This window comes from Manis pentadactyla, chromosome 13 (genome assembly GCF_030020395.1).
Source record: "Manis pentadactyla isolate mManPen7 chromosome 13, mManPen7.hap1, whole genome shotgun sequence".
In the NCBI taxonomy this organism is placed as follows: domain Eukaryota; kingdom Metazoa; phylum Chordata; class Mammalia; order Pholidota; family Manidae; genus Manis; species Manis pentadactyla.
This window is the reverse complement of record NC_080031.1, coordinates 17,204,156-17,217,026: the sequence shown is the minus strand read 5'-3', so window position 1 is coordinate 17,217,026 and position 12,871 is coordinate 17,204,156. Positions and strand designations below refer to the sequence as shown.

General features: G+C 40.8%; 2 protein-coding genes across 7 annotated transcripts in view; one reads left to right on the top strand and one right to left on the bottom strand.

The window, feature by feature from the left end:
• Window positions 1-12,871, bottom strand: part of NTM (neurotrimin) — a 913,692-nt gene that overhangs the window by 130,171 nt on the left and 770,650 nt on the right. The window lies entirely within an intron of this gene.
• Window positions 3,360-3,847, top strand: LOC118934541 (ubiquitin-conjugating enzyme E2 C-like). The gene has a single exon (XM_036930135.2). The coding sequence runs from the start codon at window positions 3,376-3,378 to the stop codon at window positions 3,796-3,798; it is 423 nt and encodes a 140-aa protein (XP_036786030.2). The 5' UTR covers window positions 3,360-3,375; the 3' UTR covers window positions 3,799-3,847.

The window sequence follows — 12,871 nt, the reverse complement described above, 5'->3', positions numbered from 1 at the left end:
TTCACTCCATGAAATGCTCATTTATGTGTTTAGTGTTTATCTGTTCTCATTGGACTGTAAACTCCATGAGAATAGAAACAGGTCCATATTTGCCCACTCTATCCCTGTCCCTTAGAATAGTGCCCAGCACACAGTAGTGATGCAATAAATACTTGTTGGAGACAAAAACTCCTTTGGTCAGAAATAATTTTTCCTTTCTTTGTCCTCTTGCAGTCTTTGTTCAAACCACTCTCAAAAAGCACATTATATATAGTCTGTCTCAGTAACTGCTGCCATAAGTACTCAGCACCTTACCTAGAATATGAGACTTATAAAGAATGATCCACAGTATTTTTATTTTTCTCCTATGCTTCCCTTTACATCTCACAGCCTGGAGCAGGGTTCTCTGCAAATAGGGGCACAGGAAATGACTGTTCATTTGTGTGTTTGAACTGAATCATATGTATTATCTTTCCTGTGACTCCTTGCTATTAAAAGACATATTTCTGGTCTAACCTAACTATTTAACTGGAATTATTAAATTATTACTGCCACACCCATCCCAAAAGCCACATGGGTGCTATACGTGTATATACACACACGCCTATTGTGAATCGGAGGGCAGGTCAGCCATGTTTTCTATTGCGAAATGCACTGCTTGTCAAGAAACCAGAGTAAGTGTCAACATGCCTTTGAAAAGTCCAAGTTCAGTTTCCTCTTCTAAGGCACCAGGATATCAAAGGAAACATTGGGGTATAGGCTGTTCTTCTTTTACAGAGAAGGTTGTGTTGAGTAACACAGGAAAACTAAACGAAAACCCTGTCGCTGGGCAATAAATTAAAAATAGGTCTGTGCTACTGAAGATAAATCAGTAACTTTAATACTCCTCCCTGAGCTGGGCATCAAGGAACATAGGACAGGTGTCTTCAAGCTGAAGTATTGGTTAAAAAGCTGTCCTTTAAATTACATTTGGGCTATTTCTTTTCTGGCTGGCTGTATTTTTTGTGATCTATCTAGAGGCTTAAAAAGACACACAGAAAAATAAATCTCAGTTCCATTAAGAACACACTATGGACTTGCATATTTGTTCTTATCTTTGGCTTTTCTTCCTTTCTATCATCCCTCGCTACCCCCACCTTCCAATGCCATCAAACATTGGCACCAGAAAATCTTCATGATTACTCCAGACACTGATACTAATCTAATTCCCTGTAATTGCTATTCATCACCAAGTAAACTTCTTTCGTCTCTTATTAAGCTCTAGCGTTCAGCCCCCACATGGCCCAAACTCCAGATATAAACTCATACATGCTTATTCCTAGAGTTAGAATGGTTGGCAAAGGAATCAGCTCCCACCTACACTGTCAATCAGAGAATGAGGGTCAGCAGAGACATCAAGGGTGCAACGCTGTGGATCTAGATGAGATTAGCACAAGTTAATGTACTTGCCTTCATTTGAAATCAGGCACAGGGCCCTGCTGAGATGAATCAATATTTAATAATTGTGAGATACAGTTTAAGGGGTCTCCATTTCATCCTCATGGGGAAACTGTTTGCAACAACATTGCACATACAGCATCTCATAACGTCTAGTGTTAGCTTCTCTGGCAATTCCTATTTTTATCAGCACTACCATCTACTTCTAAAATGCATAACAGATATAATAAGCTAACCCCCAAAAGATATCTGCCTAGACCAAAGTGGTTAGGGACCAGCATGAGCTCATAAAGACAGGTGGTGGAATTTTCCTTACTGGAGATGTGGGCTGGGAAGGGGGCTCTGGAGTCTGGGAGAAGATGGAACAACTTCATGTCCAAAAGTACTTATCAGGACCTAATTGGAAAGTTGGCCTCCTGGTTCTAAGGGCAAGTCATTGAGAGAGAAGAGACCCAAGGCTTCCATTCTCCACTATGCACCCCTGAGCCAGCCGCGATGAGCCAGGCTTCAGCTTTCATCTTTAACAGGAGGGGTTTGGTTAGCTGGAGTTCCTCCATCTAGGCACTTCTGACATTTTGGGCTGGAATCTTTTTTGGGGGGGCTATTGTCTGCATGGTAAGGTGCTTAGCAGCATCACTGATCTACCCACTCGATGCCAGTACCATCTCACTTCCCCAACCCCCCAAATTCGGGCAACCACGAATGTCCCCAGACATTGCCAAATGTCACCAGGAGGATAAAGTCACCATCACACACCCACCCCTTCCCCTCAGAACTATTGTGCTAGCTAATGCTTCAGAGGGCTCCTCATTTCCCCTGACTCTGTGCCTCTTTTGCCCTCTTAGAGGCACAGGTTGCAGTTTGGGAGCTTCTCCTTCGTATCACTCGCCTTCTAGTTGTCCAATCATGGTTCACTTTCAAAGCAGAGACATACTTTGTGTGCCATGAAGGTCATCTCTCAGCCCTTGAAGGAACAGTGGTGCTCTCTGCATTCCTCGGCATGTCCCCCATGGATGCTTGCCAGTTCTGCTCCAGAGGCAGATGCCATGTCCACAGCACTGACTTGCCCTCCAGGGCCTGGAGGCGCCTAAAGCTCTCCACTCTCTTGTCCTTTCCTTACTATCTACTCAGCACTATCTCACTGTCCCCTCTTGCAGGTTACCAGCAATGCAGGGGAGCAGCTGCTGAATGGCTCATTACCCAGGGCACATTCGTCAGAGAGAAGCCTCAGCCTGAGCGCTGTAATGAATCTTTCAATCGGCTAGGAATGAATGCATTAATCTGGGGCTATTAGAGTCTTTTATCAGGCTGCCTAAAATATACTGCCTTTCCAAAGCACACTGAGCAGGCATTTCACCCTAAAGGGATATGTGGGAGGGGAGCACTATACTGGCACTAACTAAAACAGAACAGTTAAGAAAAATGTGAGGGGGGTAGGGTTGCAGAGAAGCCGGATATGCTGTTGCTGAATGTACTTGTAGACTTCTCTTATTTTCTCAGGGCACCCAATCTAAAAAAAAAATCCCACCATCTGAGAAATGTCCTTCCCAGTGAAGATGAAAAATAGAGAAGCAAGACTCTGAGAAGGTCCTCAGAGTCACACATGTCCCCACGGGATTTTATGGTGAGATTAGAAAGGCCATTGGCCATGCCAGCTCCATTTCCATCAGACACACAGTGGAGACTGAGAGATGGCACATATATGGACGCTGGCATTCAGAGATACACTATCTTCTCCAAGGCAGGGGGTAAAGGGGGTGGCTGTGTTCACATACCTGTCTCCACTGCACACCGCTCTCTGAATGCATGACCACAGGTGCCTTCCATGCCGCCACCCAGGCCCTCCGACCCTCCTTCATGAGAGCACAGGGAGACCCTGCCAGGGCCACCTGAAGTAGCAGTGTGACGGGCCTGGCACCAGGGTGACACCACAGTGTCAAGAGGCTACAGCAGGAACTGATGACCCTCATGATGTCTGGCGACAAAGGAATTTCTGCCTTCCCTGAATCAGACAACCTTTACAAATGGGTGGGGACCATCCATGGAGCGGCTGGCACAGTATACGAAGACCTGAGGTATAAGCTCTCTCTGGAGTTCCCCAGTGTCTACCCTTACAATGCACCCACGGTGAGGTTCCTCACACCCTGCTACCACCCCAACGTGGACACCCAGGGTAACTTCTGCCCGGACATCCTGAAGGACAAGTGGCCTGCCCTGTATGACTTCAGGACCATCCTGCTCTCCATCCAGAGCCTGCTCGGAGAGCCCAACATTGACAGCCCTTTGAACACACATGCTGCTGAGCTCTGGAAAAACCCTACAGCCATTAAGAAGTACCTTCAAGAAACCTACTCAAAGCACGTTTCCAGCCAAGAACCCTGATTGTCCAGCCTTTCTCCTGTGTTGTCTTTTTATTTTTTCCTTAGATGGTCTGTCCTTTCCTTGATTTCTCTATAGAACTCTGTACCTTAAGCTGTGGTGTCATTTTTGTTTAGTTTCTTAAATTAAGTCTGGTTGAGCCCTTGTGAATATATTAAATAAATCCATTTTGGGTTAAAAAAAAAAAAAGTGAGGGCACCTCGGGCCAAAGGGGGAATGCCTCAGGGCTTACGGGCTCCATGTACAAAATAGAAACGACTACAACTGCCTTGCCTTGTAGAGTTTTTGTGGGAACCAAATCAGGCAATTTATGTGAATGTGTTTTCACATCAGTAAAGAAAAGGTATGGCTGCGATGCCATGCCTGCAGACCAGAACATTTCCGGGAGGGAGAGACAAGCTGTTCGACGCCATGGCCGTCGTGTGGAGGATGAGATAGTGTCTCTATCCGCTGCCACTACTATGAATTTCCAGTGACCTGCAGTTTGCTCAGCAAGCTGTGATCCCAGAGCCAAATCAAAGCAGAGGCTGCCCAAGCAACCGAAGACTGGATGGGATTTCCAAAGACGAGGTTTGGGTTGTTAGAAATACACAAACTCATGTATTCAGGGGTCTGCTGGCCATTGGCAATTTCTTTACCTTTGGCTGCTGTTTTCCAATTTGCTTGATCACACCTCGCTATGATTTATGCTCCTCATAGGCAGAACATCAGAATGAGAGGGAATCAAGTAAAATGTCGGGTGCCCCTAGGGGACCCCCGTGAGGAGAGAGCTGCGGCAATAGCTCAGCAGTGAAGTTCTGGTCACCAAAGGCTCCTGCCTGTGTTTCTTTCTGCTTTAGTAAATGTGGAATCAAGTGTGCTTCCCCAAAGCCTAGGATTTATTGATTTCAATCTCCTCCTAACCATCTAAGGCAGAACACTTTAGATTTGACTTCATTCTTCCCCTAATCTCTCATTTCTAGGATGGAAAAGAGATTAATAGGCAAGTGTGGCCATTATTTTTGATTAGGATGAATCAAATCCAGCACAGCTGTCTGCTTTTAAGTGCTTGACCCATTATTTGCCTGAACATAAAGCAGTGTCAACATTAGAAAATCCAAGCCCCCAAATAAAGTGAAAGTAATTGGTGCTCCTGAAGGCCTGCAGCCCCTCTCCACCCTAACCAGGGCTTCCCCCAGCAGTCAGAGAAGCTGGAGAACTAACTTCAACTTTGTCCCATGCCAGAGATCTGGAGCTATATTACTGACTGGCCAGCAGACACTAATGGCTAACAATATATGTACATATATTTTAATAATGGAGGTTTTTTTCTTTTTTTTTTTACTATATACAGCAAAATTAGCAATGCCTGGCCATTTAATTTGGAATGGATTACCATGTCCCATTTATGTAGCTATTGGGGAGGGAAGAAAATAACTATTTGTGGTATAACAAAATCATATGCAATGGGATAATTGGAAGGCAGCAAGCTCTAATTTTGGGTATCGCTTCTCATTAGACAAGCACTGGAAAACTCTTTACGGGCATCATAAATGCAGAGTTTATTTCAGAGCAATGCTCTGATAAAAGAAAATTTCCTATCTTGAGAAAGAAAAGTGTGAAAAGGGCATTAAAGGGAACAACGCAAGGTTTAATATCTCTTGCAGAATATGTGTGCATATACATTTTGTTTGTATATATGTATGCAGACTTAGGTGTATACATACATGTACATATATACATGCATGCCACATGTTAGGGAATGAGTGAGAGCAAAGGCAGTAGAGAGGAAGGCAGAGAGAAAGCGTTTGATGTCTAAGCATGTAATGTCTTCCAACACTGAGAACTTAGAGTGTTTTGTTTTCCATTTTTGTCAAGGAGCTGTTCTATTTCTATAGCACTGAACACAGACACAAGACTTTTTTAGAGGAACTGAGAGAATAGCAGATCAGATGTCATCATAAGGCTGTCACAATGTATAAATTGGTGTGTGAGGTAGAGGACAATAATAATCCAAATCAACAGGAATTAAAACAACAGGAAGATGAGCTGAAAACGGAAGACAGTTTCTCAAGAACTTTGCTTCCTAAATTGCGAAATCTGACCCCAGGAAATGTAGCATAGGTTCATGGTAACACAGTGCATCATTAATACTGTACTCACCCAACTCAAGGCCAACTGCCTATAATTACATATTCTTTTTACCAGAGAACTCGTTGATTCTCCATCAAATTCATGTGACAGAAATAGCATGAATTCAAAATACACAGCATTGCAATTTTAGGGTGCCAATCCCTTCCTGGTTCTCCTTTCCAAGTTCTAACAATAGAAAGGTGAGAAAGGCTTCAGGTGGGACCTAAAGGCTATACCAATATTACTGCCAGGGCAGGAGAGCTGGGAGTGGACAAAGCCTGCAGGAAAAGGGACTCACTGGTCCCTTCCTCTTGAAGTGAAAAGAAGCAGCTCTTTGCTTAGAGCCAATCTGTTCTAATTATCCAGTAGCAGCTGGAAGCGTCTTAGAGGGAGCAGAGCCCTACCTGTCTGTGTACTGCAGGAACCCGGATGTGCAAGTGTCCTCTACACCTGGGCTAAGAAGGGTCCAAAGAGCATGAGACGGGAGAGGACTCTGCTTTGCAAGTAGCCAGTGGGTCAGCTGGATCAACCCAGACTCAGCTTTTCTTTTCCAAGAAGGTTAAATTGGGGAAAAAAGGGAGAGAACATTTTCTTCAGTGCCTAAGCAGGGCACAAGTTTTGGTGGCTTTTCCCTTTGTCTATTGGTAGACACGGATAGGGAGCAGGAAAAACTATGGATACCCCATTCATGGTGGGCTCTCAAAAAAACACAATGAAACATTTGAAATACAGAACCCTTTTCTTTCTTACTTTAGTTCAAGGTATGTATAGGAGGTGCTAAGATTAAATGATTTTCCTCATTAACAACGCAGGTAACATTCATAAGGTTGCTGGCATTGCAGGAGGTTAAAGGGATGCAGGACTCAGATCCTAAAGCAGTCATGGCTGCCATTTGTCAATGGTTTAATGGATGCTGTTGGCCCAGACTGCAGGAAAATCAGTGAAATGAGGGTACTGTACCTTTGTGTTGTGCATTCACTTGTTTATTATGCAATGATTTAAAATCTCCAATTACCTAGTAAAATCTTTTATTTTAAATCAGAGCAGAGTGACTGAGATGGAAATATTTTATACCAGTATTTTTCCAACTCTGGTCTCCAGAACTTAATATTTCACAGAAATTCTGTCTGGGTAGAGTATCATATTTCAGAATAAAAAAAGTGTTTGCGCATTATTATAAAATTATTATTTTTCAATAATTAAATTTGTGAGATTTCCTAAATTTAGTTCATCTCTTCTTCTTGCTCCCAATTAGGTAATTTAGTTTCAAACAACAGCACTTTTTATTTTCAAATACAATAAATAATTGGCCTTAGCCTAATTAAGAGTTTGTAGCTTTAAGGTTTCTACAGCCTCATAGATCTAGAGAATATGTGCTTTCCCTGGTTCTCTCAAGGAACATGGACTTTTTCAAATGGCACCTGTGTTTATAAAGGTAGTCATTTCTGTTTGAGAATAGTGTGCTAGTAAATGCACACTTCTTAGGCTCTTCCCCTTAATGTTGCTCACAAATCTGGGCCCTGTAAGTGTGATGCCTGTTAATCCAGACTTCCTAAGGTAATGGAAATTCTAATGTAAAATGCAAAGAAAGCTGCCATGTATTTGAGCCTTACAGGAAATCTGAGATTTCTAAGACATCAAAGGAGAGTATTATAGATAAAAGGACCATGTCTTCCTGCATCCTGTTAAAGTCTTAGGAAGGTGCATGGTGCCAATTACAAACTGGAGGTGATTAAGGTAGAACTTCAGGACTCAAGGCCCTTACACACTCGGTTTGCTCATTTCATTATCAAGTGGAGCCAGTGTATTATGGTGCGCTCATCTCGAACCAGTTGGTACACCTCTTCCTGAACTTCCTGAACTTCACAGTTCCTGTGAACACCTCAGGTCTTCACAGAGCCATTACAAATGTGTTCATTAATGCAGTAGTTGAACAACCATTCCCTGATCACCTACTATGCGCCAGTACCGCATAACAGAGAAGGGAATGAATAAGACAGGAGCATTCACTGCAAGGGTGTGCCAGCAGATATGCAGAAGTTAATGACATATGCAAAAAGTATTGGAGTGCTGCCATGTGACTGTGATGGGAACATAGGGAGGGAGCTGGGGGGAAAATGCAAAGAAAGCTGCCATATGCATTTGAGCCTTACAGGAAACATGGGAGTTCCAAGGCCTCAAAGGAAAGTGTTACGCACCCAAATGCGTGAAAGCTAGAAGTACATCTCCGAAATGCCGAGGAGTTGGTGAATTGACTTATTCTTGCTCCTCTACTGTAACATATGTGGTGTTGAGTGGTAGGAGATGGTGATAGGAAGATAATTTGGGGTCCCATTTTGCAGTAGTTTTTATGTCTTACTAAAGAGTTTGGATTTTTTCTCATAGGAAATAAGAGCCATTGAAGGATTCTAAGCAGGGGAATAACAATATCAAATTTACGTTCTGGAAAGATAATGCTGGGAGCAGTATAGAGTACATATCAGAGAGAGGTACTAATTAGAAGTAGTTACTACTATTACTACAGTCATTATTACAATGTTCACCACCCCTCACCACTGCTTTTCACTTTTAGTGTTACCCTGTCTTTATTGAATGCCTATTGTTTTTGAGTATTCAAAATGCTCTAAGCATACTGCCTCGGCCTGTCCTTGCAACCCATGTGGGAGTCGTTATTAACCTTATTTTACATACCATAGAGCAACATTAGGTAAAGTCTAAGGTCACCCAGCTAGAGAGTAGGAAAAATTTGATTTGAACACAAGTAGTCTGACACTGGGCCCATACCCTTAACACCCATAAGGTCATCATTGCTGGAAAGTATTAAAAATCCTCTTCAGAAATGACTTGGAATGGACTTACGAGGGGAAAGAGTAGAGTGCAACAGAATTAAAGAATATTTGGTAGATAGAATGGCAACATGTAGTAACTTAAATAAGCAATACTAACAGTAGATGTGTACCATAAAGAAAAATAAACAAAAATAAAACCTTGCAGATGATTCTCAGTTTCTGGCTTAATTGACTGAATGTATGTTTGGTGCCATTTGTGGAGATGAGAAATACCTAAAGAGAAGACTTACTTCATGAAATATTCAGTGGGCATTTACCATTCCTTCAAGTTACTATCTAGAATCTGAACCATCTTCCTATATTTAAAAAATCTAGATAGTGAGTCCACTTTGAAATACTGCAAGGTCAGAGTTGTGCTCTTACAATTTGTTGCCTGGAGAATGGACATATCGAGTGGTCTCTGTCTAATGGATGCTCTTGCCAAGGACTTTGACTTTACAGCAAGTGATGAAAAAAGGCGGGGACAGTTTGAAATTCCTGAGATGTCTAATGCTCAGAGGTGCCAGAAGGGCCCCAGTGGTGCCTGTGTTCGCTGCAGTGCCTGCAGTGCCTGCTGCGACTCTGCTCATATAGTGACTTTTTCTGTATATTGATCTCTTCCCCTTTCTTGAACCAACTCTCCATCAATTCCATGAGTTCTACAATATCTTTGCAATCAATTTCCTTTTTGTACATCATCCTGCATCAAGCTCTGTTGATTGAAAACAAGAACCCAGTTAGGTACAGTGAATAATAAGAACAGTTTGGAATATTTTGAGTTGAAGTTGTCCACAGGGCATACAAGATAAGATGTTTAGTAGATGACTTGTAATCATTTGGGAATTTAGAAAAGAAATGAAGCAGAACAGACCCTGATGACTGCTCAGATCAGTACCTTCATGCTAGTGCCGTGACTGAGTAGAATCACCTGGGAAAGACATGAAGGGAAGAGACTCAATTTGGAACTCAGAGAAATGCCAGCATGGATGACTTAAGAGAATGATCTAGATTATCAAACAAAGGGAACTGAGTGGAGTGGTTTAAAGTTGGGTGAAAGTCTGAGAGTGGTTTCATGAAAAGTTAGGAAGACAGAATATCAAGGAGGGTGGCAACTATGTCAATTCCAGCAGAAAAAATAGTGAAAAGACATCGTGGAAGTTGACAATAAGAAATTACTGGGGTCCTTAGAAGAATAGCTTACCTTACTTATTTGTACCTTATTCTGATCCTTAAGGAAAGCAAGTAGCATAAATTTATATATGGATGACTGACCATGCCCACATAATAATAAACCAAACTTTATCACTTCTTTTCTCTGTATGCATTTTATTTTTTTTCCTCTGAAACTCTTTCCAGGAAAGAGCCCATGTTTACTTGAGGCTGGTTACTGCAAGAATCAAAAGAAAGAAAGCCCAATGACAAGCCTCACCAAACTGTATTTTCTTTTATCCTTTAAGGATAGGTGGAGTGACGTGTTCTGCTGAACTACCAGTTATGATGACTATAAATGTATTGGACGTACAGAGATTAGTAACTCAGGTCCTTTTATTTGTGCATAGCTGACCAGGACACAAATTACAGAAAAGTCTGTGAAGATTTGTTTTCTTTTTAACTCTGGCTTGGAAACCTAAAAGCATGCAGGTATGGAATCAAGGACAGACCAGAACGACTTGTTTAGGGGAAGCTGTTCAGTTGTACAAAATTTTTATCATTCATCCTCTTCCCTTAAGGACTTAAACACTTTTTTTTTCATTTTCCTTGTTCCTTTGAAGTTATCTACTTTACTTCTTAGCTAATCTCTGCCTTTAATAATAATCCATCACAGTTTAGTAGCTTCTTTAAAAGTCATGTTTGACTTAACTATCAACTTCCCTCTGCCTTCTGAAAGTCCTTGCTAATCATCTCCAACATCTCTCTATTGGATCATTTCATCCTCTTTCATCTTTCAGATTATGCAATAATTTATTACACTGTGAATACAGATACAAAGTGAATGTGAAGTCCCATACGGAATGAATCACCTTCCTCTCCAAACCTGCTCCTTCTTTTACATTCCAAGAACTATTAAACTGGTGTTTATGGCCTTTGAAGATGTTCAAAGAAGGTAAAAGATTTTCCAGTAGAGAAAAGTGTATGCAAATTAACATTACTATCATTACCATTTCCCATTTTCAGGTAAAGAAACTGAGGTACAAAGAGGTTAAGAAACACTTCATGGTAAACAGCCAGACTTTAAAACAGCCAGTTTGCTCTCAGTGGCCACATGTTATACCAACCCTCAATCCAGGAATTTTCCCTTTCTTCCCATACCAGTCACTGAGTCCCATGGATCCTCACTGGTGAAAAAAAAGCCATTCAACCCTGTATCTTTTTCACCATTGTGGCTAATTAGCTTAACTTAGGTCATTCTCACTACTACCCTAAAGTTACTATAGTCAATTTTGTCCCCTTTCTAAACCATTTTCCAAAATGACTTTGAATTATCTTTTCAGAAATAAAAATATCATCTGCTTATCATGTTTTAAAGTATTCACTTTTCATTCAGGTTAACAGGGCATAAAATGCTTCACTGAGTATATAAACTCAGGGTCTTCAGGATTGGCACACTTACACCTCTCCAATCTCACTCTTTACTGTAATGCACCCAACTATACACCCTCTCTCTCTCTGACACACACACACTCTCTCTCTCTCTCTCTCTCTCTCTCATAGCCGTTGTCTACCTACCACCGTCTTTCTACCATTATTACTTATGATCTATTTTAGGATCTTTGTCTATCTCCACCTCGTGAGAATTCTCTCTCATGCACTCACTCTGGTTCCTTGGATTGGAAAAAGTATACAGCTAACTCATCTTACCTCTTCAAATCCAGACTCAGATCTGGAAGCCTCCCCTCCACTCCACCTTGAAACAGTTCAGTGTTGACCTTCTTTGTGGTTGTGCTGGCATCTTACCACAGTTCATTGTATTAGATGCTAACATGCTAACAGAGGGTAGAGCTTCCTAAAAACTCTTTGAGAGCAGCCTTTCTTCTTTATATTTGAATACCCAGACAGTGCAGAATGCCTGTAACATAGCAGGTACTCAATAAATTAATGGTAAATAAATAAAATCTGGATTAAAAAGTGAATTCAGCTTATTTAACTAATATAATTGTTTGAACTGAATAACTGAAACACCCAACTTTTTATTTGCTTCGGTGGACAAGTTAAATGCTAAATTCACATAACCTACAGTTCTCCATATTTTTAAAACATTTTTTCTCTGAATAAAAATCTTTCCTCTATGAGATGGCCTACATCTACATTAGTGAAGTTCTTTTCTTTTAATTTTTAATTATCTGCTTCCTTATCATGCTTTCTTCGTGGACAAATGAAGAGCATTCCACCCCCACCTCCAGTTTTTAAAATGTACAAATGATCCACATCCCTAAAAAGCCCAAGTGTTCAGTTGTCCAGGGCATATTTAAAATAAGTTATTCCTAATTACTTATATTGTACTGTTTCCACAATAAATTTTAGGCATCTTACAAAGAAAATATTAAATAAAAGAATAAATTAAAACACAAAAAGTAAGGTCCAAGGAAAGGGAGAATACTTCAAATATCAAGCATAAATAGCAACATAAATTTTTATGGTAAATTTCAAACTGCTTTTTGAGCTCCTGACAGGAAGGGGAAAATGGGAAAGATGTTTAGTTATATGGTTGCTTTATTAAGTAAGAAGGAAACATTGATGCTTTTATGAAAAACAAAAGAAAGAAGCTAACTTACATAATATTTAAGTTTATCCTTATTCACTCTTTTTACACAAATAGTAAGTATAAGCCATGTGTTTATCCCTGAGATCTCAATCTTGGTGATCCTGATGATTCAGGGTTTCCTTATCTATTACATGAACTACATGTGATCTAAGACTTATGTCATCTTATGTTCTGTAAATATTTTTAACTCCGGCATCAACATAGATATGTATGTATTCTATAATCCAGTTTAATAGAAGTTATTCAGCAAAGCCGCTGAATTACTCCACTATTAGTTTATTCATTTCTTTTGTCATGTGTGTGAGGAGTAATAGAGTTGCTTTGGGATATTATAATCAAGAAACACTGAATAAGGAAGCAAACAGTATCCTGG